General features: G+C 53.5%; 7 protein-coding genes across 7 annotated transcripts; 3 read left to right on the forward strand and 4 right to left on the reverse strand.

Moving 5' to 3' along the window:
- Positions 1-1,434: 1,434 nt before the first annotated feature.
- On the reverse strand, positions 1,435-3,099 carry CORC01_12656 (CDP-alcohol phosphatidyltransferase; the record flags this gene model as incomplete). The annotated part of the gene is made up of 4 exons (XM_022624275.1): positions 1,435-2,478; positions 2,560-2,685; positions 2,801-2,910; positions 3,078-3,099. 4 exons carry the CDS (start codon positions 3,097-3,099, stop codon positions 1,435-1,437), a joined length of 1,302 nt encoding a protein of 433 aa, XP_022469188.1.
- Positions 3,100-5,729: 2,630 nt separating this feature from the next.
- On the reverse strand, positions 5,730-6,508 carry CORC01_12657 (uncharacterized protein; the record flags this gene model as incomplete). Its single annotated transcript, XM_022624276.1, has 3 exons — positions 5,730-6,128; positions 6,218-6,306; positions 6,403-6,508. The coding sequence occupies 3 exons, from the start codon at positions 6,506-6,508 to the stop codon at positions 5,730-5,732; spliced, it is 594 nt and encodes a 197-aa protein (XP_022469189.1).
- A 4,893-nt stretch (positions 6,509-11,401) lies between these two features.
- CORC01_12658 (PX domain-containing protein) lies at positions 11,402-12,259 on the forward strand (the record flags this gene model as incomplete). Its single annotated transcript, XM_022624277.1, has 3 exons — positions 11,402-11,872; positions 11,960-12,138; positions 12,196-12,259. 3 exons carry the CDS (start codon positions 11,402-11,404, stop codon positions 12,257-12,259), a joined length of 714 nt encoding a protein of 237 aa, XP_022469190.1.
- A 1,772-nt stretch (positions 12,260-14,031) lies between these two features.
- CORC01_12659 (IQ calmodulin-binding domain-containing protein) lies at positions 14,032-16,356 on the forward strand (the record flags this gene model as incomplete). The annotated part of the gene is made up of 1 exon (XM_022624278.1): positions 14,032-16,356. The coding sequence occupies one exon, from the start codon at positions 14,032-14,034 to the stop codon at positions 16,354-16,356; it is 2,325 nt and encodes a 774-aa protein (XP_022469191.1).
- Positions 16,357-18,264: 1,908 nt separating this feature from the next.
- On the forward strand, positions 18,265-19,374 carry CORC01_12660 (uncharacterized protein; the record flags this gene model as incomplete). The annotated part of the gene is made up of 1 exon (XM_022624279.1): positions 18,265-19,374. The coding sequence occupies one exon, from the start codon at positions 18,265-18,267 to the stop codon at positions 19,372-19,374; it is 1,110 nt and encodes a 369-aa protein (XP_022469192.1).
- A 110-nt stretch (positions 19,375-19,484) lies between these two features.
- On the reverse strand, positions 19,485-21,663 carry CORC01_12661 (benzaldehyde lyase; the record flags this gene model as incomplete). The annotated part of the gene is made up of 5 exons (XM_022624280.1): positions 19,485-19,646; positions 19,707-20,125; positions 20,191-20,548; positions 20,621-21,492; positions 21,558-21,663. The coding sequence occupies 5 exons, from the start codon at positions 21,661-21,663 to the stop codon at positions 19,485-19,487; spliced, it is 1,917 nt and encodes a 638-aa protein (XP_022469193.1).
- A 1,019-nt stretch (positions 21,664-22,682) lies between these two features.
- On the reverse strand, positions 22,683-27,309 carry CORC01_12662 (ABC-2 type transporter; the record flags this gene model as incomplete). The annotated part of the gene is made up of 3 exons (XM_022624281.1): positions 22,683-25,046; positions 25,103-25,262; positions 25,310-27,309. 3 exons carry the CDS (start codon positions 27,307-27,309, stop codon positions 22,683-22,685), a joined length of 4,524 nt encoding a protein of 1,507 aa, XP_022469194.1.
- Positions 27,310-27,457: the final 148 nt, after the last annotated feature.

Below are 27,457 nucleotides of genomic sequence, written 5' to 3' on the forward strand. Positions count from 1 at the left end.
TACCAAACAATCAAGTACTGTACGTATAATTGTGTGAAACATAAAACATACAACTTCAGCTAGCTACTACGCTTTTGTAAGGCTTTCTTAGTATCCAATCAATCTCAACGTCAGAAAATTTGGCATCGGTGCCAACAGGTAACCGAAGGGCCAGAGGGAAACATTGCGGCCGCAATGGCAATACTGAACATCGTCGCCAACACATTCAGAGTCCCCCACCCCCCCCAGCGAATGTCTTGTTGACAATGGCGAAGGGAATGACTAGCAAACGACATACAGTGGTGGCCCTTACCACGCATCGGAGCGGACATATTTGCAGCTCAATGTGGTGTGACTTACAAAGTGTGACGGCTAGAGCCACATCCGATCGATATTTACTGAACGAAGCTCTACCTATGAAGCCAGCCCTCTTGACGTCTCCCTATAGGTAAGCACTATAGGTTTTATCTGCATGCCCATGCGATCAATCGATTTGAACTGGGTGAAGCCCACAGGACAAAGAAAAAATTCATCTTTGAAGCCCGATACAATTGGTTTTATATAAAGCGTGAAGGCTACAAGTATGAACCCTTCACATTTTATGAAATCAGCTCTATCGGCTCGGCAGTCTTAGTACCTTTGGTCCTAAGCTCAATGCCATGAGAATCTTCATAGACCAGTCAAATGATAAAGGCTTTGGTAAAGCTCATCCGACCGTAAGAAAGATTATTTGAGTTCACCTTGGGCATATGTGCAACCCTGTTGAAATCCAGAATGGGGACATGAAAACCAGCCTACACTACCAAGGTATCTCAGTCTCCCATATTTGGTGGAGACGATTCTATGACTGGCAAAAACAAGCCATCTAGGCCGGGTAGAATTACCGCGGCGAGCTGATGCAATTGCATTACATCCGGCCATATCTGTCTGTAAGATACCTTCTATGCTACACAATCCTAGGAGGCCCTTCTCCCAGGACCAAAACATTGAATTGTCTGGAGACGAGCACGAGATAGTCGACAGGGCCACCTTCTCAGCATGCAGAACACACAGGAGCCAGCCAATGCCAAATGATGAAGTTGAAATTTGTTATTATGCAACGGACTGCTTACGTCCTTATAGTAGAAAAGTTCCTGTTCCTCGCTCAATTGAGCCGTGCCGGGGTCCATGGCTTTGCTCACCCCAAAAGCGCCAGTAATAAGTGCATGCCATGTTGAAAGTGGATCAGCCTCCAGCAACGCCGACATCCATGCAAAAAAAAAAAAAGCACGCCTTGCCATCGAAGCCGCCATCAGGCTTGCTGTAATTCATTCACTCAAATTCCTTCATCTCACTCCATTGCAACGTCGCGACTTTGACCCCTTATTATCCTGGCACCTTTGCTCGTTGTTATGGTGTTGAAAGTCTTCGACCAGCCAAATGGCCCGCCGCCTTGGCTGTTAGAGGAATTCTGGTCTATTCCTTCTTGATCCCGTTCAGGAGACCGTTGGTCAGAGGCGGTGCCTTGGCGGCAGCAATAGCCTGCTTGTTCGCGAGCTGCTTCTCCTTGGGGATTGTCAGAGCATTGATGCCGAGGAAATTGCAAATACTCGTGATAACCAGGTACGCCCAGCGGAAGTAGACGACGGCCGAGAAGACCAAGTAGCCGTACAGATAGTACAGCTCAATCTGAGCACTGGGGCCAGGGAGGCCCAGACGAGGGAGATTGGTGAGCGCTGCACCACCAACAAGGGGCACGAGCATGACGGTCCAGTATGGGAAGGGCTGCTTCGTGAGGTGAGCGAGGATCATCTTCGTAGTCAAGCGACCGAACACGAAGGCCATGGTGACACAGAAGAGAATGAGATGGTTGTCGCTACGAATGGCCGAGTACGGCGAGTAGACCCAGGCGCCAATAGCGAGGGTGTACACCGTCATGGGCGTCCACTCGAGGAAGACGGGAGCTACCGGCTCACCGCGCGCGCGGCGGGCCTGGATAACGTGGAGCACGCAGAATGGGATGTGGGTAGCGAATAGCGAGAATACGATCATGGCAATCCAGATGTCACGGATCGAGTAATCTCCCAATAGGTAGTGGAAGCCAAAGAGGTGCTGCTCGGCCTTGTCACCGAGGATGTTGATGATGGGTTCGGTCCAGATGCCGGGGCCGTAAATTCCAGAAACGACCATGACGCTGCAGGCGATCAGGATACCTTCGGTCGGGCCGTTGATCCTGCCCAGGTACAGAGTGTGGGTGTGGTACGTCTCCCACGTCGAAAAGAACATGGGCAGGCATGGCACGAGGGCCGTGAAGACGCCAGACTTGGAAGTACCGAGGCCCATGGCAGCAGTCTCGAGAAGACTGGCCAGTGTGCAATTCAGGGAGTCAATGCCGTGGTCGAAGAGCTCGCCCAGTCCGCTCGATGTTCCAGTGCGTCGCGCTTGCTTGCCGTCGAGGTTATCCATCGTCTGGTACATGAAGAGACCGAAAGCGAAGCTGTAGTATAGCCATGAAGGGCCCTATTGACACGTGGGTTAGCCGAATGTCCAGACCTGCGCATGCATGCCTTTGTCTGTGGCTCCAGCTCCAGCTCGACTTACCGGTCCAACCAAATCAGGCATGAAAATCACCAGAAGGCCAATGTTTCCGAGAATCATGAAGAAGCCCAGCAGGGTGACCATGTTCGGGGCCAGCCATAGCGGCAGGAGCTCAACGGCAGCATTCCACTACGATGAGGCTTGGTTAGCAAGGTGTTTGAGAACTGCTGAGGAGGACGAGGCCGCTCGGACGGCGCGGGGGAGCGGCAGGTAGGAGGGGAAGATGGTCGGAGGGGCTACGCACGTAGGGTCGGAGGATGTAGTTGGAGATGGGCGACTTGTCGACGGCCGAATATTTGTAGGACTTGAGGTGGATGAGGGCATCGTCCGAGATGCATTCGGCGGCGGCCGTCCCTGTTGGATGGATTGTTAGCTGTCGTCCGCCACAAGGGTTCCACCATAGCTCCTAGACCAAGCTCTCCCGTCATCAATGGCATGCGCGCACTTGACAGCCGACGTCGAGACCATCCAGGTGCCCGGGCTCTTGAAACCGTGAGTCTTGGGAGAGGGTTCGTGCTTACTGTCTGAAGTTGCGGCGCCCATGGCTGTCAAGAATTGCGTCAGAGACACAGAATAAGTCTGGAATCTCGGGATGCGGCGGGGGGGAAAAGATATGGAGGGGGAAGGGTGAGGAATGCCGAGGGCAAGGGAGTGGGATGTTATAACGGCCGTGGGGAAAGGAGGGGATGGAGGAGGTATTAAGAAGAGGACCAAAAGGCAAATGGAGTAGACACAAGAGGATGCTCGGCTTCCACCGCAATTTGACGTGCAGCCAGAGCGAGAAAGACTTGGGATCGAAAGGCGCGCACCTTATTGAGTTCGCATCATAAGGCAGGCCGTGCCGTTGGCTCCCATCCTTTTTTTTATTCTTTTTTATTCTTTTTTTGTATTAGGGGTGAAAAGTGGCCGGGGTCAGGCAGATGAGGTGGATTTGCGGATACGACCAGCAGCAAATGGCACGCACCGCAGGCACAAGTTTCTCCTTCGGGTACAAATCAGATGCAACTCAACTTTGTCCAGGAGCTCGGGGCGGCCGGGGCGGAGGGAGGGAGGGAGGGAGGCTCAGTGTGCCGTAGGTACGCGGCCGTCGACGTGCGTCAGTCCCACAGCCCACCGCCGCAGCAGGAGACCTAACCAGGTGGGCGGATACGTACCCCGATTCTACGAACTGACGACGGGACGGGACCTGGCCCGGTAAAGGAAGCTCGTGATTCTCCCTTCTACTTGCATTTTTACAGACGCATACAACTGCACCTCTTCACGCCATCCACCACCGCTTTCATTGTAGCCAAATTACTTGCATGTCCAGTCAGTGATCAGATCAATTACAGAGATCACAGTAGGTACACCCAGTTGCGAGACGTCCACGTCCTCTCGCCATCTTCCCCTGCAGCAAATCACATGGGTGCGGTGGCAGTGGTCAGGGCGACCGACCACCCCATCTCGACACGCACAAATCGCAGCTCTGACGGACTGCGACGAGAGCACCACTGCGACCGACTTGCGCTCACACGGCCCCGCCCATCTCGGCGTTCAACAAAAATTTCAAAGGAAAAAAAAGGGACCCTATTAAAACACATTAGCTTCCCAAACGCCCCAAGCTCCTCACCCGTTTCTTCGTTTCCAAAGGCCCCCGGACAGAAACATCCAATCAACGGCTGGTCACGCAGGGATTCTCCTCGCGTTTACCGCCTTTTTACCGCGCCTTCCCTGCACCCCATTGGACCGATACCCTTGATTCACCATTCGGGGGCTCCTCCGATGGCCCTAAACCCGCCTCCAAAAATCGAACCGAGCCAGAATTGAGTAGGTATTCCGTCACTGGAGCCTCAGCACACGACTCTACCCACTCTACCTACCTTAGTTTCGACATCTTACGCGCATTGACCAGCATTTGGCATGTGAGAGACCAACTTACAACGTACCGTCTGGATTCTGGAGCTGTCCCAGGAGGAGTTACGGCGCACATCGGCGAGTTAAGGTAGCACCGGGCCCTGCTCACCAACAAACTGAAGCCGCTCGCTCGCCTCCACACAAACTTTCCCGCCAGGGCAAGAACCCGCGCCGGCCGATCTCAATGGAAGTTGGTGTCAGGTCGTCTGGTTATCGGCCCCCAAAGAACCTCACTGAACAGCCCGCCTACTGCATGTCCAAAAGGCTGGTCGAATCTCCTGCACGATGACATGTGAGGAACCCTGCCTCGTCCCCCTCCCCCGACCAAGCGCAGGTAGCTTCAGCCTCAGATCGAGGCCGTCGAGATCGGGGCCGGCCTGGCCTGCGCTCACCTTACCGAATGCTGGCCCCCGTGACCCCCGCCCCGATACGTATGGCGGCATCAGACTTGCATGTGGCACAGGCCGGCTGAACGGCGCCCCAGTGGTTGGTTATATGCCTGGCTTGCTTGGTTCGTCGATAATCCCGCACATTTTGTGTTCGGAACATGTGTGTTTGAGTTTGCCTGGCTCTGATTGGTGCCCGCGATATATTTGCACCAGCACATTCCGGTGCTGCCTTGATCATGGCTCGCATGCCACAATTCTCTATCCCGAGCCCGATACTACTAGCCTAGCCAGACCAGCTCGACGTAACTTGCAATCTAGCACAACCCATGTCACGGGAGAGATCCTCATACGGGATGAACGGGGGGGAAGGTCTCGTGCCCAGCCATCGGATAAGACCTGATCCATGGCGGTTCACCAGAGGCGCCAGTCAACGCTAGCAAGTTGGGATGACAGGCAAGGTATCAAGACGAGTGATGAACCCTGTCCTTATTCAAGAAGCTCAACTGCTTCTCCGCTTTCTGATTCCTTTTTAATTCAATCTTTCTTCTACTACTTCGCCGCCGCCTGAAAGATGACGCAAAACGCTAAAGACAGTTTGCCCGACCCAAGTCAATCCGCTTCGTTGCTGTGTGTTCTGTCCGAAAAGTATTAAAAAAGACATTATTGTTTGGTTGATCCAGAGGCCCATGATTCAAACCCTTCGCCCATAAACGCCGAGCATGTGATTGGTGAAAAACTTTGTGCAAGAGGGTATTCAAAAGAGCGGACGAGACAGAACACACGCAACACACGTCTTTTCTCTTCCACCGCTACTCCTCTCTTTTCTCCTATCCTTCACACACTCTCTCCCTCTCTCTCGCACCTCAGCCGTGAGTGAACATTGTGCTCACTTCAAAGCAGGAGAGCGGCACCGCCGATCAAGCTACCAACGAGAATAGCCAGCCCAGCGCTACGGCCCATTTCCAGGGCCGCGGCGCCGCTGCCGGAAGACGAGCCGGAGCTGGAGCCGGAGTCACCGAGACCGGTGTAGATGGCGTTGCTCGTCTCGCTGGCCGTCGCCGAGGCGGTGGCCGTGCCGGCGGTGGAGGTCGTGTTCTGGCGGGTGGGGTTCTGGGCGCCGCAGGGGTTGTTCTGGCGGCAGTTTGACGCGCACTGGTTGGCGCCGAGGCCGCAGGCCTTTACGCACTGGTTGCCGTACTCCTGGCAGACGTAATAGGGCAGGGTGAGGGAGAACTCGGTCATGTTGGGCTGTTTCTCGTTGCCGCAGATGCAGCCGTAGGTGAGGGAGTCCTGGGAAAGGGGGGTTTTGGTCAGTTATTTGGCGTTCCCCCATTTCTCTTCTGTTCGGCATCTACATGTCGATGCCATTGGCTACTTACAGGGTCACAGTCGTTGACCAGGGTCGTCCGGGGTTCGACCTGCTGGCAGATGATGGGGCATGTCGTCTTCTCGTCGGCGCACCAGGCCTCTGTAAGTTCCACGTTAGCATGACCGCACATCACAACACCCGGCTGAAGTAATTCTGGGGGTGAAAGGGGAGGGGGAGATGGGTCAAAGATCGTACTTCTTGTGGCCAGAGGAACGGTTGAGGGATCGACGTAGTAGTCGGCCTGGGCCGTGGCGACAAAGGCTGCGGCGGCGGCGAAGACGGTGCTCTTGAACGAAGGCATTGTGATTTGGTATGTATTTGCCGGATCGGTTTCGAGGATGAACCGTTTTGGTTTATATTTGTACGGGGGTTTGTTTGTTGTCGTGGAGTGAAAAGTTTCCAAAGAAGATTTGACAAGATTCAAATATTAATATCGACTGCAGTGCGTTTCCTGGTCAGCAATCGCCTTGTGTATGTTTATGGACTGCTCTTTCCGTTCCGTCTTTTTTGTTGCTGCATTCCTGAACTCTCGTCAAGCCAGCGAAAGGTCATGACGGGGAAACTTATCGAACGCCCATTTGGGCCAACAACACATGGCTTTTTCGCCCAATTTAGGTTGATTGGGGCGGTCGGGCGAGTTATGAACGAGGCGTTGAGGAATGGGCGGTTCTGACTTACGCACTAGTATTAAAATGGAGCCCTTTCGTTGCTAACGAAAGTTGGGGACTGGGTCGACAGAGAGCGGACTAGTAGCGACTGAGAGGCTGGAAAATCGGTTTCTGGGACGAGATGTTGTTTGGTGCCTTGTTTATAAATAGCCAATGACGAGACTGGAACGACGGAGATGTGAAGAGTTGGAGGAGGTTGAGTGAGGGTCCAATACAATATATGTGCAGACACGTTATTCAACTGTGTAACGACAGACCAAGACAAGATGATGCAGACACACGCAGAGGGGCAGTTCGATAAGGGAGGTGAGAGGTGGAAAAGGGAGAGAAGAGGAGAGGAGAAGCGGAGTGAAAATCGTCTAGAGAAGTTGACGGTTCATATCCAAAAAAGCCCCGGAGCACAGAGCCGTGGGGAGGAGGGCGAGAAGGAGGAGCAGGCAAGCCGGACGCACGACGTTCGCCAAGCGGACACTAAGGTTGACTAGCACACATTCGAAGTGGTAGCATGTTCTTTCGGACCAGGGCCTTGGTCGGGAAGATTTTCTTATCCACAGCAAGGTATCAGTAGTATTCGGTACGGTGCAAAATAAAGGAGGCCCGGGGCCCTAGGTACAACGCCATGGGGCTTTCTCGCGATAATCCACAGGCAGGCATCTGCATGGGAGTCTATAGAGAGGAGCCGGTCAAGGAGGGCCGAGGGGGAAATCGGAATTGGGTTTAGCACGTTCTCCATGCCAGCCACCCGGCATATTTCCTGCTGGTGATTGTGAAGTGATTGTGTGGTGGTCTCGCTGCCAGCGCCGTTTGTCGAGAAATGGTCCCAGGGTCGATTAAAGGAGCTAAAAGCTGGCCAGGGTTCGTTTTGGGTCTGTTCATCGACATCCCCCCTTGCTGTGCCCAATCACAGGATGAACCCTTCCCTGACTCTTGGGATGGGATGGAGGTTCATTGGGGTTTTTTTTCGCTCTCTCATTTTTCAATGTCCCTTTCCTATGCACCTTTGGTACGAGACATGTTTAGACGTTGATCGGCTCTCTCCACCATCTCCAGAGCGTAGAGTCACCACTTTTCTACAAGTGAAATTCATGGGGAATTGATGGGCAGATGGTGATAGCGTGAGGGGAACCCAGCCCGCAAGTTCGCAACCTGCCTGGCATGTCTGTCTTTTGCCGCCCTTGTCATTGACCCGCCAGCCCGCTTGAATGGTAGGGAGGCAAGGTTGTGGTTGTGTCTCTGGAGCCCCAGAGTGCCTTTTCCCTCAGAATCAGGCAAGTCGAGAGTCGTCTATCTGTCGGAGCTGTTCACAGCAGGATTGACAAGCCGTGGCAAGGCCGGGTTGGTGCACAATTGCTTCTTCGAGGGCGACTCTGGTGGCGGCTCTCTCCCGTGGTCTGTCTTGGTCTTGTGTTTTTATTCGGTGGATACTGACTGAGGCTTAGCCTGAGGTGGGAGGGGTTCAATGGGAGCATGCCGCTCTCTGCAGGGATCTATGGACTCATTCCATGTCCTTCCTGGCCCGGGGGGATTGGCTTTTTGCGTCGGCGCTCTGCACTCTGTCTGCAGCACCGATGGCACTAAAAGGGTCGTTGGCGTCTCTTTGCCTGCGCCGCTAACGAGATCGGGTGTCTATTATTGCCCGGAGATGAATCTCCTCTTCACAAACCGCAACTTCGCACCGCGCGAGCCCACTGAAAACACGTCGAGGGCCCTTTTCCCATCGTTGCCGCAAGAAACGAGCGGTCCGAGTATTCCATCCGATGCTCTGTACATTGTAGAAGTGTACGGAGTACATGGTAGATAGGTGCTAAAAGCCAGGGAAGAGTCAAGGGACCAGCCTTTGCAGCCTTGCCGAGGTTGCGGTGACAAGGTCTCTCGATCTTTGGCTCGTTAATTTGCACACCCGGACCCGTTTGAGATTGGAAGGGCCGGCCTGTCCGTCCGTCGCCATTCGCCATATTTTTGCTGATCCCATGGCAATCCTCCTCTGGAGACTGGAGGCTTGCCTCGCTCGATTCCAGCCCCGGCCTTTGCTGGTCTAGTGCAGGTTGCCCATGCTTCGGCATTGCACCCAGTTAGCGGCGTCATCTAGACATTCCTGTGCTCGTTCGTATCCCCACGATTCACTAGACACACTGACGACGACTCCGTGTCTGTTCTGCCTGGCAGTGAGGTATTCCATCGAAGATGTGGCACCCATTCGTAGGTAGTCGAGACTCGAGACCATGTCGCTCCATACCCGAAAACGGCCCAGTCGAATTCCCACTTGGTTGCGACTTTGCAGGTCGGATGACCGGACCCATTCTTGATTACGAGGTTGCAGAAGACAGGAATTGTCTCGATGCTCTCCATAAAATGCGCCGAGTGCAAGTTATGGAGCCAAGACCAGTCTATTGTGCAGTAATAAACTTCGCCGCCAAACATGCTTGACCCCTCCCCTTGGCTCCTCTTAGCACAGCTTTACGAGACCACCATCATTTATTCGTACAACATGCACCTAACTACGAGGCGAGACAAGTATTGTGAACTTGTGCCTTCCGCCCTGCCGGGAAGCGTCTCCGTGAGCCCGTGTGATTCTCCCAACCGCCGGCATTTTTTCTTTCGTGAGGGTCTCGACACCACTTGGCTAAGTCCGTGATGCGTATCCGTATGAAGCACAGCTGTGGCTGTTCCCGGCATCCCACAGGCCGATCGCCACTCGTATTCTGCAGTCTGCTCCCTAACCAGGGCCGCTGTGCAGGACAGCCGATGCAGCTAGCTGTGCAGTCTAGAGCAGCGTGGTGGACATCGACTGTTTGAAAGCTGATACATGGCACAACAAGGAATGGCTGGTGCTGACTCCTTGTTCAACTTGGATATCGAGGTGGTTGGCTCCGCCCGGATCTTGTCTGTCGCCTCCGAGACCCCTTCCTGCCGGGCGACGATCCCAAGCGCCCCAACATATCCGCATCGATGCGTCTCTGGACTCGTAAATAATCCGTGGTAGAGCGCTGACACGGCGCCGTTCATCACGAAGCTGCCCTTCAAACTGTGACTAGGCGTCAGGAGGATGGTGCCCGGGATCGACGTCAAAAATGAGCCTCCGGCCGTTACAACTGGATGTATTATTTGGCGGGGTGTTCACGACTGCAAGTCTATTCGGATGCTAATTGTATGATGTGATTAGCCTTCGAAGTCACAGGTCTTACCGTCTCGTCGTTGCAATTCGCAAGTACCGAGAAGTCTGCTAGCCGCCAACGGGAACGCACTGGGGTAGACAGCGTAGAATCGAAATGGAAGCCGAAGCCCAAACCCCCTGCTCGGGGAGGTGCGCTAACTGAGAAGGTGTCAACCCTCCAACTCCACCGCGGCTTCGTTTCTGCAGCTTCGTATCCGCACCGATGTGTCGGGGTTTGGAAGTGCCTATTGTCGCACCTCACAGGATCGTGGCCCATGCCTTTTGTGTCCCCATGTTGTGTACACAGATATCTTCTACCAAGCGCCGCCGCCGGTCTCCCCTTTGGTTTGACACGTCGTCAGAATCTCCTTGGTAGGACCCTGAGCCGACCATTCTGGAAGTCCGTGTTTGCGATGCAACGAAGGAAAAGAAGAAAAAAACAAGTGATATCCCATTGTATCGACTTAGCCCAGGACAGATTAAATTGCAACCATTGCAAAAATTTTGTTGCAACATGTAAGCGTAGCAGTTTCCCGCGTATTGGACGACAGAAACATTACCCACCTCATGCCCAAGGTGGGCGACGAAGAGATAGGTATAGCGGTCCACTCTCGTCTAATGGATCATGGCACCTGGCAAACGTTTGTTCGCATTCGACCCGCATACTGACCTTCCTCGCGTATTCGCAGGGATTTTCCGTGAGTGGCAGGCTCTTATTGTCCATTACCTAAGCCAAAGTCTCTGGCTCGCACGAACCAACAGGCTCAGGGGAGGAACGAGGGAGGAACGAGCCGCAAGAAGGTAAAGTAAAGTAAGTAGGTATTGGTAGGAGCTTCTCTTATCGCCATACTTTATCCGCATGGATATCATCACCCTGGAAGCTGTATTTTGTAAACAATAACTCAGACTCGCCTGAAAAGTACAGACGGCCGTTGTGGGGGTGCATCATCTCCCTTTGAATGACGAAGCTGGGCTCTCTGGCGCATTGTCTGCTCATTGCTGTGCTATTCCTCCATTCCAACCTCACCCCTAAGATGTCATTCGCAGACCCCTTTGCATCCCGCGGGCCGACTAATTGCCGCCCTAAGGTGATATCGCCGATAATCATCAACATCCCATCGTCTGTCTGCCCGCTTGTTAGCCAAGCGGCCGCCATTCCACTCTTGGTCGACTACATAGCCCGGCGGCACCACCCTAGCAGACCGGAGTCCAGCGAACGCCCCGAGACAAGTCTTTCGTCAGGCTACCTAAGACTTTTGATATCGTCATACGGTCAATACGTCACAATTGTACCTTCGCTGGCCTCGAACGCAGCGCATCACAAACTCAGCATCACGGCTGTCCATGAGGTAGCGCCCTCGCACATGGATTCATGGACTCGGCGATAGAATCCCAGTTCCGACCGAACGGCGGCCTCAACGGGGGCGGAAACGGCCATATTACGCCTTTGCAAAAGGTCGCCACGGACGGAACCATTCGAGGGTTGTTGTCGCGCCAGAACAACAATGATACACGAGGTGGATTGTTCGGGGACGACGACGACGAAGAGGATGAGGAATTGACAGAGTCACCTACGGAGTCGTCCGTGACAAGTCCGTCTTCAGTAACATCGCCTCCGTACTGGCTCGGTCACCACCAGCGCTCAGTCTCCAATATGTCGGTCGAATCCGTGCTACCCGCCGGCGCAATCACGATGCACGATAATGAAGCGAGCGATGTCAATGGTCGAAACCGAGCCTGTTGGGCGAAGAGCGTCGAGGTTACCGATTACGTCGTGGTGAACGGTAGCGCCACCAACATTGGGGCATTCGTCGTCTGGAACATTAGAGTCGAGACATTGCAAGTGAGTGGTGTCCGTGGCCCAAAAGAATGGAGGATTCAACGAACGCCGCCCGAGATTAGAGCAAAATCGCTGACAAGACATACATAGGGGAGTTACATGAACATCCGCAAGCGATACTCGGAGTTTGACGAACTTCGCGAAAAGCTGATCAAGACGTTTCCCAACTTCGAAGCAGCTGTGCCGCCACTACCGCCTAAAAGCATGATTTCCAAATTCCGGCCCCGTTTCCTCGATAAAAGGAGAGCAGGGCTGCAATACTTTCTCAAGTGCGTCACGAACCTATTGCCGTAGATGTCCCTCTGGCGGTTGCTAACAATTGGCAGTTGTATAATGTTGAATCCCGAGTTTTCTGGGTCGCCAGTACTCAAGGAATTTCTCTTCTCGTAATTGTAGTGTGTGAATACCAAAATGTATTTACTTCACCTTCTTGTACATGTTTTTGGGGGTATATCGGCAGCCCCAGTCGTAGCCATGCCAGACGGCTTTCTCACAAGGGCGTCGGACAGGCAAAAATCGATGGTCATCTGCACGTACATAGCGGTTTGAAGCGGGTGGGATCATGCAACAAACCAATAATGATAATGTTTTGCACGATGAATCAGACATTTGGGATAGTGATAGTCGAGATATCTATCCATTCACGCAGACCACGGCGGTTGCGTGACATGATGGATTCATCTGTGGCCGCCAAGCCCATTGCCGGAAAAGTCTCGGCGGCCGTGGCCGGGTGGGGTACTAACGCTATGGAGATGTCAGAACAGCGCACAAAAAGGAAGGACGTAAAGGTTCGCCGCCGGACATGGCCCGTGATGATGTGCTGTCCTGCCGGCGTGAGACGGGCCACGCTGGTTGGGCTCCAGAGGGGGCTCCCCCACAGATTGACGCGTAATGTTCAGCAGGGTGTGCAGGGCTGAGGGCGTCAGTGGCAGCAGAGAATGGCCAAGGGTCTCCTGGGGTTCAGAGATCTTATTCCCTTCCGAGTTGAGGAGAGCCAGAAAGCCTAACTCAGCCCAGTTCGGTACGTATAAGGCACCGGTAGAGGAGAGTCAAGCCTCTGCTGGCGAGTCCTTACGGACCTTGGGTAGGTTAGCTACCTATTTACGGATCCACATTGTGATTCCGGCTGTTCCAAAAGATGTCTGTTGGTGTCACGCTGCTGGCGCTCAACACTCGTGAGATTCTGCGGACTGCGAAGAGCACCGCTGATTCGCGCATAGACAGCCGCGTACCGACGGCCCCCATCCGCGATTCCGAGCAGATCAGTCTGTCGTGCGTCACAGCCCGCGGTGTGATATATACGCCAGCGGTAGTCGGCTGAGCAAACCTGATCACTGGGTTTTCTGCCTTCTGTCGTCCAGAAACAGTCGGCAACTTGGCAGTGCCGTCACCCTAAGCCTTTTCTTTCCCCCCCACAGGCAAGGGTGTCCCTCTTGGTACCTCATGTTGCAAGGCCGGCGAGCGTTTGTTTTTGCATAGTTTTTTATTGTTTTTTCCCCCGGCCTGGTAGACTCGGCTCATTGTCTTGTCATTTGCAGGCGTCGCCGAGATCCATCCCCATACCAGAGTGAAGGATCGGAGAGGGCCCCCACGAAGGCAATATATTACTGATCGGTCACTCCTCCTGGGCGCATTCTTGACACGGCTTTTTGCTCTCCCTCTCTCCCCATTCTCGTCTTTTTTTAGACCGCACAATTTTCCGTACTGCCTGCCTTACTCGGCTGCTTTTGTATCCATGTCCTGACAGAAGTAGTAATCATTATATGCTTACTTGAACACCATATTCTTTCTACCCTATCTATGGCTCCTGCACCTTACATGTTCAAGCACCTGACCCCATCTCAATCACCATCGATCGTCTGGGTGTCTGCTGCACACAGCTAATAAGGGAAGTGACGTCGCCATCACTGCCTCCAAAAAAACAAGACAGGTTCCAAACCGGACCATCAGCAAGAAAGTCAGAGTTCGAAACGAAACAGACCACCGAACGCTCTCACCTAATCCACGCGCACACACTCACCCACTCACACACATACACACATACACACATAACAAGGCACATAGAAATAGGCCGGATGCCTGCACCAACCGGCTCTCGGATGGGATCCCTATCCCTTCTCTTTCGTCACAACCGGGCGGACCCCACCATTCCCCCAACCGCCATGACGAAACCCGCCCACGAGGTCGACTCTATACCGGTTCCAGCCCAGCAACCTGCTTCTGGTGGCGGTGCCGTGTCCCCGAGCGACGCTTCTGCCTCGTCTGCGTCTGCGTCTGGACTACCCCGAAAGACCCCTCTTCACCAACATGCTTCTCACGCCGCCGCCGCCGCCGTTATTACCCCGCCGGCCAGTCCTCCCGTGCCAAGACCTGTCGACGAACAAGACGAATTCCACCCCATCTTTTCCCCTGCTGCTACTGCAACTACCACCACTACTACCACTACCACCACTCACACAACTGAATCTGCAACAGCCCCTCCCAGTGACGACACAAGCTCATTGGCGCAGTCGCAGACAAGCACAAACAGCAGTTCTCGTCAGGAGTACATGGACAGCTTAGTCCCGCCATCGCAAAACCAATTTGAAAAGATTGCAGAGGTGCAGCGCATACGTGAGGAGGAGCTGAAGCGGAATAAGTCGAAGCGGCGACCCATGCAGACACAACGCCTCCACGACCACTTTCACAACACCCGCTACTTGCAAGAAGGGCAGGAGGACACCACCGGGGACGCAGTCGACGAAGCACAAATGACTTCGCGTGATCAAGATCAGTCACAGTCAGCACCAACGACAGAGGGGGGTGAACGGGGCGATAGCGAGGCGATCAACAGGGCCGCGGCGCTGATCCAGCGCAACTACCGGGGGTATCGCGTGCGAAGAGAGATGCAGGGCATGGGGCTGAACGCGTCGACGAGATGGGTCTCGGCCATCGACGAGCTGCAGTTCCGCGAGCTGAACCGGCCGCGCGCAAAGAGCTCCGTCAGCGCCACTGGGTTGTCTCCCACCGACGACAGGCACAGCGTGCTCTCGAGGGACGAGGGGGGCGGCATGAGTGGTCCGTCAACGGCCCGGGAGAACTGGAGGAAGGCGGCGACGATTGCGCGGCGGGCGGGGCACGATGACGTCGAGTCCGACTCGGACTCGTCTGGATCCTCGTCGGAAACGGAGGAGACACCTGAGAAGAGAGCTGAGAAGAAGAAGCGGCGCGAGGAAGCCGTGGCGAGGCGGAAGAAGGATTCCAAGATGATGGGACTGCAGTATTTCCTGGAAATGGTCGATCTCAAGCACCGCTACGGGAGTAATCTGCGCGTGTACCACGAGGAGTGGAAAAAGTCCGAAACGACGGAGAACTTCTTCTACTGGCTCGACTATGGCAGCGGCAAAAACGTTGAGATGGAGGCGTGTCCCCGTGATCGTCTCGAGAGGGAACAGGTGCGGTATCTGTCCCGCGAGGAGAGACAATTCTACCTCGTGCAAGTCGACGATGAGGGACGGCTATGCTGGGCCAAGAATGGCGCGCCTATCGACACGACCGAGGCGTTCAAGGACAGCATTCACGGCATCGTGCCTGCAGACGACCCGACGCCAGCGTGGTCGCAGAACAACACCCCACAAACATCTCCCGGAGCCGACGCCGCTGATGACAGCCGATCCGAGTCCTCGGTGGAGTCGGCATTGGAGGCGGATCGCGCAGCCAAGTACGCCACGCCCGAGGTGGATGGCGCAACGGGCGTCAAGAAGGTATCGCACATCTCGGCGGCGACAGTCTTCAACAAGATGCTGCGCAAGTCGGTCAAGAAGAACACGTGGATCTTTGTCGCGGACACGAGCTTCCGCCTGTACGTGGGCATCAAGTCGTCGGGCGCGTTCCAGCACTCGAGCTTCCTGCAGGGCAGCCGCATCTCCTCGGCGGGGCTCATCAAGATCAAAGAAGGGCGGCTGTCGAGCCTGTCGCCACTCAGCGGGCACTACCGTCCTCCTGCGTCCAATTTTCGCGCCTTTGTCAAGAACCTCAAGGAGGCGGACGTCGACACATCCCACGTGTCGATATCCAAGTCATACGCTGTGCTCGTCGGGCTCGAGGTCTACCTCAAGTCGCGGCAGAAGGGCAAGAAGGCGCTGGAGAAGATGACGCACAAGAAGGAGAAAATTATGGAACCCGAGGAGTTTCGGAAGCGCGAGGAGGAGGCGAAAGACAAGAGCGAGAGCGCGGCCAAGGAGAGGAAGGTACTGGAAAAAGAGGCCGAGGAGAGGGAGGAGAATAGGGCGGCGATAAAGCTGATGAGGAAGCTGAATCTCGCGCCGCAGGTGCCGGCGGGTCAAAGGGGTGGTGAGGGTGGAGAGGAGAAGAGGGAGGAGGAGGAGCCTGTGATGGAGACGTTGGCTGAGGAGAGAACGAGGGAGACGGCTGCTGCTGCTTCTTCTCCTGCTACCGCTACTCCTTCAACTGCTGCTCGTCCTACTGCTTCATCTGCAGGGGTATAGATCGCTTTGTCTTTTCTTTGTCTTTTTTTTTTTTTTGTTCGGGACGACGTAAAATAGACGGTGGGTTTGGATCTCTGAGGAACCAGGGTGATGGATCGATCGCCATTGGGTTATGAGCGGGCCATTGGCTTCTTGTTTGAGAGTTCTTTATACCCCCTTGCACAGCTTTGCTTGAGAAAATTCGTATTCTGAGCGTACAGAACGATAGTTAGATGAAAATGTTTAATGAGTATTCCACGATTGACGAGGTCATTTTCTCCCCTGCCACCTCCTGAGGACTGAGTATTCTTTGAAAACATCAATCTGCTCATTTCCAGTTCGTTGATAAGCGCCATTGCAAGGACAATAAATACTCTTCGATCTCGTGGGCTATTCTTAGGGTTTTTCCTAGTCCATGCGTGAAGACTGAGCCTTTTGTCGACTGCACTTGACTATCTATGCATTTCAAGTTTGTATACATTGCGCAGGCTCCCTGTTCTAGCCGGGGTTTCCCATCTCAGGCTTGAATAGAACGCCATCTGTCTTTCTGATCTCAGGGATCTTCTTCGCCTAGTTTGCTGCGTGCATTTTGTTTACCCCCCGACCCCAATTTCCAAGAGATATCAAATTATGTCCTTTGTCGGCAATACGCATCGTTCACGTATCCGTTTACGAATACGTTCGGTGAAAGTGAGAGCACAGCACGAAAGTGGGAATTTTTTTAATATGAAGTTTAGGGATGCAGAGATAGTGTAAGAGAGGCCTAGCTGTAAAGCACCGCCGTCGTCCACGGTGATTAAACTATTATTTACCTTCACAGACCTACCGTCGTACTACGACGGATTGGTCCTCCAAACTATTAGAAAACCTAGAAGAAAACCGAGGTAACTACCTGACCAAACCTGACAAAAGAAAACAACGAAAAATTGGCAATGCCCGGTATCTAGGCACGGTCTGGGTAGGGACCCAGGTGAACGTCCTCGATTCGGATTCGCTGGTGCATACATCAGACAACCAGAACAATGCTGGGTTGCCGACTTCGGCAGGAAGCTGCAAAAGGACGAGGCAGCAGAGAGCATCGTAGGCAAGGTAGCTAGGCTGTGGACTGACTGGCTGCATCTAAATACTTCATCCCCTCCGTCCGTTCTTTTCTATTGTTGTCGGTAGATCTGAGGAACGATGCTGATTCTTTCTACACCCATTGTGTTGCAAATTATGCAACAGGCCTCTGAGAGTGAGATTCTTGCCAAAAGAGGCTACAGCTCTCGAATAATCGAAACCAGGAATCTGCTCTGCGTTCTTCGTAATTAAACATGTCTCTCGGCCATTGTTAACTACAACAACCATAGCAAGAAATTATTATGTATCTACTACTATGATTAAGACGTTGAGTTCTGAGAAAGAGAAGATAGTTGGTGTAGTATACTTTACTTGGTCAGGCACATACTAGCACCACTTCTAGTTACCTCGGTAGAAAGGCATCTTCGCTGAGAGATTATGTGTACTGGCAAGTGGCGTCAAGCGTCGTGAAGTTATGATTCCATATTCAACTTGGCTATTTGTTTAACAAGATGCCCAGATTGATATATTGAGCCTATTGAAATAGTAAAAAAGGCGATATATCCATGTGCAGACATACATAGGTCCCTTGATGTCCAATATGACTATCGAGGCTGAAGGCTATTGAGCTGTCGATCCACTAGATTGCGTTTGGGCAAACCCTGATAGATATCAAAAATCGAGAGGGCTTTAAGACCATGTGTCACCAGCAGATGACCGAACTTAAATAAAAGCTTCTGGGCTTTTTGGCAATACTGTGGGTGATTTGCCTTTCTCATTTTCGTTTTCCTCGAACGGGTCTTACTTTGAACGCATGGAAAAGACTTCAATTGACTTGCATTGTTTCCTTATCCTGATGATACCGCCACGATGACCACTGTGTCTTCCACTATGCATCAAAACCACATTTGGCAACGAGTCATCGCCCTCAAAGGCCGTTTCCCCAAAAAGCCGGCTCTACCAGCACCAGTTGCCCCAACGCCATATATCCTAAGCATCCCAACCGAATTACTCGAGGAAATCATCAAACATCTTGATCTTCACGGCGAATTCATGTTCTCGCAAACCTGCCAGACGGCTCGGATCCTCACTCAGAAAGACTGGAAAGATGCGCTGCTCAAACTTCCCGACCCTGACAAACTTCTTTTCTGGGCCCGGGTGGCCTACAGACTACCCAATCAGTGGGCATGCGCGCGCTGCTGTAAACTTCACGAAACGGACCATTGGGACACGCCCCGAAGTCAACGACTGCCACGATGCCAGCGTGGAGAGACCCTCGACACCCTCGACCGATGCTACAAGCTTCGACACACCCATGTCGACCTTGCGCTCAAATTTAGACGGATGGGTGTCAACACAAGCTACCTCAGGGAGATCCTGGCGCCTTGCGAATACATAGCAAACCGCGAAGCTGGGTCCTGGAAGCCCGGGGTGCCAGACAAGATCCTCCACGTGCCGAGGGTTGTTCGTGGCAGATTCTGTCTAAAAGTAGTAAAAGAATTTCACGATCTGAACTCGCCTTACGAGATTCGCACGTTCAAAGTGTGCCGACACCAGCTGTTCCCATGGTGGCATTGGAGTTTCGATTACTTTGGGCTGTTTGGACAACACGTTGATCAGGCGTGGCATCAGCCGGGGAATGTGTATGACGGCTACTGCAAGTGGTGCCCAATGGACTACTCCGTCGTGCGCGAGGAGGGCATGTTGCGCATGACATTCTGGTATGACTATGGCACGGGCAAATCCGCGAGAGATTTGGAATGGATGATACACGTCGGTGACGAGGTTTACAACAACGCCATTGAACTCACCACCAAATACCATGAGCCTGGAAGCATTCGGGAGCTGTTTCATCAGGGATCATTGAATCATATGGTGCGAGGTTTGACAAGCATGTTGATACGCCATCCAAGGAAATTTTGCAGGAGGGCACGCAAGGTGAGGGCGGCACACAAGGCAGCAGAAGCAGCAGCTCGATGAAGGTGCATTTTCCACAGAAATAGAGTTTTTTTCCTCTTTTGTTTTGTACACTCAGTCTTCTTCAATCTCGGCTCCTGTACTGAATCCTCAGATACCCGTCTCACTGGCTGCTACTGAATTGTGCCATGGCCCTCGACAAAGCTCTCCTCCTCTGATGCCGGGGCCGCATTCGCAGTCCCAACCGCGCCCTCTGTAGCCTTCTTGTAGTACGGTCTGGGAAGGTTTCCATAGTACGGTACAACAATGATGTGGGGATCACTGCTTCCTCCAACCTAGACACGGCGTCAAGATCTTGTTCGCCATTCAGGGAAACAAAATGAGACAAAACTCACCATGGCTTTTGTAGTATTTTGATACGGCACATCAGACACCTTCAAGTTGAGCAAAGATGGCTGCCTCGCGCTCGTCAAAGTCCGCACCGCGACCTTGAGAGACTCCAACGTCTTTGGGCCGTTGCTGGCGCCGTTTTCCTTGACGACGTCCACCACCGCCGACTCGCAGCCGAAGCCTTGCGCGACAACCTCGTACTTGACCTTTGGGTTCATCGCGACGCACGGCCGCTGCGGCGTCTTCTCTCCGTAGATCATATTCTGCCCGGCCTGCGACATGCCCCAGACGCTATTGTTCACCACGACTGTGAGGATGTTCAGGCCGAACTTGGCGTAGGTGTCGAGCTCGCCAATGTGGAATCCTGCGCTGCCATCTCCGTGCAGGTTGACGACCAGCTTATCTGGTGCGGCAACGGCGGCCCCTGTTTAGAGTCAGCGAGCTGTGTCCCTACATGTATAGACAGAAAAGCCTAGGCAGGTAGCAGACCAAGAGAATATCCAAAGCCGTTGCCCAAAAAACCTAGATATCCGGTCGTCACTATTGACAGTCTCGCTCTCGCCTCGTTCAGTGACTGCAAGGCCCATCCACCGCACTCGCCGCCGTCCATGCAAATTATGCTGTCTTCGGGCAGAGATTGGAAGAACGTCTTCACGCCATGATAGGGATGGATGCGGTCGTTCTCACTGATGATCACCGACTCCCTCTCGTTCCCGGCCGAGTGGACGCTTGGCTTCTTCAACGCCAGAGCCTTGCCTACCCAGTCGCTGGATGCCTTGAAAGATGACATGGACGCCGCGGCTGTGAGAGCCCTGGCTGCGAGTCCAACGTCAGACACGATGCCGACCTGTGTATTGTCTAGTCAGCATTTGTTGTTGCCCCCTTCTGAAGTAACAGGCCGGCGGGGGAAATCTCTCACATCGACCCTCCTTGAGCGCCCAATCTCACTCCCGTCCAGATCAACCTGAACGACCTTTGCGTCGCTCTCATTCGGCACAATCGCACCGCTTCTACCACCGATCAAGAAACCAGTCCTAGCTCCCAGCAGAAGAACAAAATCCGGAGCAGGCCCCTGAGCGCGCAAGAACGGGAGCTGGGTCGCCGCGCCGGCAAAAAGAGCATGCGAGCGCTGGATTGTCGTGGAAAACTTGGGCGAGTGGAAGATAGGAGTGTTTGTCGCTTCCGCGAGCTTCAAAACCTCATCTGCGGCCCTCGCCGCACCGGTCGAGACTATGATGACGGGCCGTTTCGCTTCCCTCCAGAGACCTATCGCCTTCTCGACCGCTCCAGCATCAGGCGCGGGAAGCGACACCGGCGGTGCCGTGATGGATCCCCAAGCTACGCTGTCGACCTCGACAGGCGTGAAGAGCACGTCGATGGGGAAATCGACAAGCACCGGCCCTGGGGCCCCCGCCGTCGTCGCCCGCCACGCCAGGCTCACGATGCGAGGAATCTCGTTCACGACGGTGACGCGGTGCGCAAATTTCGTCACGGGCTTGGCCAGAACGACCTGATCGTGGAAGCCTTGGAGGGTATTCGTCTCGGCGTCGCGCAGCGGCGGCGAGCTCGTGATGCAGAAGACGGGAGAGCGGTCCGCGAACGCGGTGCTAAGCCCGGGCAGGCCGTTGCAGAAGCCAGAGTTGGCCGTGATGAAGCAAACGCCGGGCGCGCCGTTGCCCTTGACCTTGGCCCAGCCTTCGGCGGCCTGGACAGCGACGGTCTCGTGACGCACGTCTATGAGCTTGATGTTGGCTTCGACGGCGGCGATGAGGAAGCTGTCCAGGTGGCCCCCTGTGGATTTTGGGTGATGTTGTGAGTCGAGAGAAGCGCCATAATCTATACATAAAGGGGCTTACCATGAATACCGAACGCAGTGGTCGCCCCTAGATGAGCTAGGGATTGCGCGAGGAGGTCTCCGCCGAGAAGCTCGCGATTCCTAGGTTGCCTCACTTGGAAAGCCATTGCCTAATGTATGATACTCGGAACACTGAAGAGTCACGGATGATGATTATTGAACTGCCTTTTGCTGGAAAGTGATTATAGAAAGTTAAGTCACAGCTTCAATTGCTAAAACTTATGCCATTTGACATTCAATCAAGCATTAATAAGAAGCTAAATACGAAATGCTGAGTCACAGGCCAACGATGATGCGGGGAACCGCAGGGAGGGCGGAGGGGGGACTGTTGCTTGGCTCTGAGGTAAGTTGTACGTATAAAACGCTGGTGGTTGCAAATGGGAGGAGTTGTGGAAATGATTACCCGTCGTCCCATGAAAAGCCTTGTATTTTGTGAATCCTTTGCGACAATGATTGAGTCAATAAATTGAGTAGTATTTGACATCAGGTGCTTGAAGGTCGGACGAAGCGATCCTTGCAGAAGAGAAAGACTTACACACTTCCACCTATGCCATCGCCCAGCCGGGAGTCGCACAACCGGGAGTTGCAGCTGCCTCACATCATATCTACCTGGCGTACTGAAGAACCAAAATAGTTCTTGGATCTTATTGAGTACTGTGAGCTGGGGCATCGAAACTCATTGTAATTCCAAGAGTAAAGCCGCGAGATGTAGAATGTGGTTGTTCGGATACGACAGAAGGGGTCAATGAATGCTTTCTTTGCTCCCAATCGTTGTCACCAAAAGCTCACTGCGACCATATCGATAGCCACATTTGATTTGACGCTTGTGGCTTAAAGTAATTGAGCCGTGATGCATTAGCGTGGATCTTCAGTCATGAGGACGCAAAGGCAAGGATGGTTGTAATATATTTTGACTGGTTTGATTGGGACTGTGAAATAGTCTTACGAGAGCTCTAGTATGTAACCTCAACCTAAAAACTAGAAATATCTATGATGCCCATTAACCCCACGCAATGTTGTTGAAAAATTGTACCTGATTAATGAAAGAGATATGGCTATGTGGCAGAATCATTTGCTGCAAAGTTGTGGAACGAATTGGCGCCTCCTGACGCGCTTCTGTTATGGCTTAAGCCTTCTTCTTGCCCTTGGGCATGCGAACCAGCCAGTAGAGACCGACAGCGGCAATGATATTGACAACAATGTACACCATGCCAATACCAAAGTCGCGCCATCTGTTGTCAAAGTCAGAGCTGATGGACTTGAGGAAGACGTTTGTATCGGCGGTGGTACAGAAGCTGCAATCCGTTGTAGCAGATGGGTTCTCGAGGTAGCCTCCCATGGCGTCTCTGTAACCCTTCATGTAGTCTTCGCAAGTTTGGTTGTTTGGTGGGTTGAAGTGAATGTACTCGTTTGAAGAGCACGTCACCTTGGAGTTTGCCAGACCTGTCGAGAGAATCGACGATAGTAGGTAGGTAAATGGCGACAACCTGTACATGAAGATCCAGAAGCCTGGCATGGCTTTGGGACTAGCCAAGACACCGCAGAACAGCAGGCACATCATGAACAGGACGTTTGCGAGATTACCACCCATCTCAGCTGTATCCGTAATGGCGATACAAGCATGGGCAAAGGTGCAGGTGAAGATCATGAACTGCCAGAACAGGAGCCACATGAGGCCAGCGCGCTCGCTCGACTGGCTCGGATCACCGTTCTGGTAGAGACCGACAGGATAATAGACGCAGATGAACATGAAGACAGACATGAGAGAGTTCCATGGAATCTCGGTGACGATTTGTGACAACATAAACACCTTCCAGCTGTAAGTCTTGGAAGGTCGTTCGCGGACTTCGTAAAGAGAGCGTTGGGTGACGAAGTGCGGCATCTGTTGTTGGACCAGCTGACCGAAGATGGAAAGAATGTTGAAGATGGCGAACATTTGATTCTGCAAGCCCTGGATACTGAGAGGGGCGTTGAGGAAGACAAGACCGATGAAGAGGGCAACGGAGCAGCAAAGAATGAACTTGGCGTAAAGGTACGAGGGTGTACGCCAGTACTGCTGGTAGACACGATGAGTGACAATCAAGAACTGATCCCACAGCGGAGCGGCGAACTCGCGGTGGGCCAACTTCTCTTCATGGGCGGAGACATGCTCTTGGGCGGGGCTCTGAGACTTGAGGCGCTGAAGTTCGTCCTGTACAGCTTGATACTCGGGACTAGACTTCCATGCCTCGTGCCAATCGACATTGGTAGTTGAGCCGGGGGCTGCGCCAATAGCAGAAAGCATCCATTCGGCCGGGTTCTCGCCAGGAGGGCAGGCGGGGGCACCGTTCCTCTCAATATAGGATGTAAGGGTGTGAGAGTTTTCGCCGATATCACCAAAGTACACGGTTCTACCGCCCTTTGCCAGGAACAATAAGCGGTCGAAGCGCTGGAACAGCATGGCGGACGGTTGATGAATGGTGCAAAGAATGGACTGACCGGCCTTGGAGAGCTTCTCGAGGAGATCCAGAATGGCCCATGACGTTTGCGAATCCAATCCAGAGGTGGGTTCATCGACGAAGAGAAGCAAAGGCGGTTTAGCAGCCAGTTCAACACCAATAGTAAGTCGCTTCCGCTGCTCGACATTCAATCCCTCGCCGAGAACGCCCACGACGGCATCGGCATATTCTTGCATGTCCAAAAGCTTGATGACTTCGTCCACGTATGCCAGCTTTTCAGCGCGAGGAGTGGTGGCCGGCTGGCGTAACAAAGCGCTGAACTCCAATGCCTCACGAACGGTGCTGGTCTCGAGATGCAGATCTTGTTGCTGAACGTAGCCAGTTCTGCGTTGGAAGGACTGGTCACGGATCTTTCCATCGACGAGCATCTCTCCGGTAATCACGCCCACGGAGACACGGTCTGCCAAGACATCAAGCAATGTGGTTTTGCCAGCGCCGGAGACACCCATCAAGGCCGTGAGAGTCCCTGGTTTCACCCAGCCGTCCACATGATCAAGAATTCTGCGGGTTTCGGTCTTGATCTTGACATCGTAGCACACGTTGCCCCAGTGGAAGACACTGGTGGAGCCTTGGATCGTACCCTCGTTGGCAGAGGCACCCTGCCCACCCTTTTCGACAACGGCAGCAGGTCCAGAGAGAGAGGATTCGGGGTCATCCTTTCCTCTGACAGGGGCTGCGACACCCCGACGGAAGACGAGGACCTCACCCTTTGACTTCTTGGCCGCAATGTACTCCGTAGCGGTGAAGTACAAGGCGTGAAGGGCAATAATGAAAGCAATGAGGATGCCGATGTTGCGCCACTTGTGTGAGTTGAAGTACTTGTACTGAGAGTTGATGTACCTGTCGCCGTTGACAAAAGGTTCGCCAGGAATGGCACCGACGGTAGAGCAAGCTCTGTTGGCCAGAGTGATGTTTTCATAACCCGCAACTTTAGGACTCGGGACGAAAGCAGCACACTCAAAGTCCCGGTTGTGAAACTCGTTGATCATGAGCTGTAGGGCGCAGATGTCAGTCAGTGTTCTTTGAGAGTGCTCGAATTGCAGCTTACCGATTCAAATCCGTACGCGACAGGGTCCAAGTAATTGATCCATCGGCACCAACCGAGCATGTAGTCAACAGGAATGACGAATCCAGTGAAAATGACCAGAGCAAGAATCAAGATCGATGCGGGGACCATGGCCTGCGACAACGTGCGGGACAAGGAGGCGCTAATTGATGTTAGGCTCATTCGTGCTATGGGAAGAAGATGACTTACATTGACCTGAAAAGACCCGACATGGAAAGCACCATGAGGAATGTGGTTAAGAGGAAGAAGAAAAAATTGCCCGGCTGTCTGTTCAGGTTCGTCATGAAGTAGATGATCAAGTCGTAGCAGATTGTATTCGTGATTTTGTATGGCATGTCCACCAAGACCGAGGAGAAAGCTTCGGCCGAGGAGTGATAGAATGCGTAACGTCGCTGCTTCTCAACGATGGGCCGTTGGGCGTATTGGGTGAGAATTTCGAGGGCACTGGAGAATGCATTGGCGAGAATAGCGACGAAGAGGACCGCAGATCGACTGTAGAAGGAGGACGTGTTGTTCGGGAGGTTGTAGAACAGAGAAGACATGATGAGAGCCGTGCATGAATTGGAAATCAGTGAGAAAAATGTCAGACTAGGGTCGCCCTTGAGGAGCTTGAAGCCACGCCAGAGACATAGCTTCACTTGCTGCCCGTACGACAGGATGAACGGAGACTTGAGGCGCTGGTTCTTCGCTTGAACCGACTTCTTCTGGTTTCTGAAGACTTCGGCATCCGGGCCATCGAGAGGGTGGTCGGCCTTGTACTGTTCGATCTGCTGCTTGAGAGCCACGGACTCGCGGCTGTCTTTCCAGCAAGCAGCGAATTCATCGGGCGTTCGAGGTACGCGAGATTCCCATCCAGGACGAATGACACGCTCGGTAGGTGCTGTCATCGAAGTGAGGAAGTCGGGGGTCGTCTGACGGGCAGGGCACTCGAAGCCGAGGTTAATGAAGTACTGGCGGGCTTCGGTAGTAGGCCCAAAGAATATTTGACGGCCCTCGTAGAGAACAGCAACCTTGTCGAACAGATCATAGGCACTTTGCGGCGCCTGGTAGATCGAAACGGCACAAGTCTGGCCGAACAGGTCCGACTGTAAGCGGAGGGTCTTGCAAAACTCGACGGCGTTCGCAGAGTCGAGGCCTCTAGTTGAGTTATCCCAGCATTGCAAAGGAGCATTCGACAACGTCGCCTCGGCAATCGTCACACGCTTGCGCTCACCGCCAGAAACACCGCGGACATAGTTGTCACCCACGCGGGTGTTGACTGTGTGGCTGATGCCGTACATGGCCATGACGACGTCACGGAGATGGTTGCAGTACTGGTTGGCGGTGACACCGGGAGGCAGGGTTCGTGGGCAGCGCGCACGGGACGCGAAAGTGAGGGTATCGCCCACAGAGAGTTGAGGGTAGTGAACATCGACTTCGGCAGTGTAAATGGCGTCACCGGCGTGGTGCTTGTGGAGTTCCTTTGCCGAAAGACCCTGGTAGTTAAAGTAGGCACGCTCATCGGTGTAAATGCCGTTCATCTCTCCAGCAATGGTCTTGAGGAAGGTAGAGCAGCCAGATCCTGGGGGTCCAAGAACGACGAGCATCTCCCCTGCCTCCACAATACCGTTGAAGTCGCGCAGAATATCGATGCGGCGCTGGCCTCCAGTCTTTGAGGTAAGGTTGCGAACAAGACCAGGGATCTCGAGCCAAACATTTCCGACATCCTTCTGGTAGTCCGTTTCTTGGCCGAATCCGAAGACATTCAAGTCCTGGTAGACAAAGCCGGCAGTTCGATATCCAGATCCGTGCTCGTTGGTGACGTTGGCAAGAGTTCTAGCCCACTTGCGAGCGCTGAAGTTCTTTCCGTTCGGGTTGAGGGGTGAATTGGGGTCCTCGCTGCCGAACAAGGCCATGCTGTCTCCATCAAGGTTGACCGCGGAGTGCCGTGTGTACTCCCGAGCCAGTTCTTGCACAATGGACTGGCGACGATCCAGTTCTGTGTCGTTGCCGTCGTCGTCCGAGGTTGATGCCGCGGATCCATGACCGACCTCTTCGAACAGAGAGTTGCCTTCGGTGGACTTGGAAGTTGGTGGTGCTTCCGCGTTTTGGGTGTAGATCGCATCGTGATCGACGACTGTCTTCTGGCTGCCGACCGGAGAACGGCTTGGCACACGAGACTTCTCGTCCGAGCTGTATGGAGCGGACATGTTGTCAGTTGGTGAATTAAGGTATACGGGTGTTCTGAGGACTGCTGGCTGATGGAGCGGTTGCAAGCCTATCTTGCTATCCTAGAAATCGAGAATCACCCCGTCAGTCCACTAGCACTCTTCCTCATATGGCTCGTGTGGAAACTTA

The sequence above is a fragment of the Colletotrichum orchidophilum genome (assembly GCF_001831195.1).
Source record: "Colletotrichum orchidophilum strain IMI 309357 chromosome Unknown Scaffold_161.1, whole genome shotgun sequence".
In the NCBI taxonomy this organism is placed as follows: domain Eukaryota; kingdom Fungi; phylum Ascomycota; class Sordariomycetes; order Glomerellales; family Glomerellaceae; genus Colletotrichum; species Colletotrichum orchidophilum.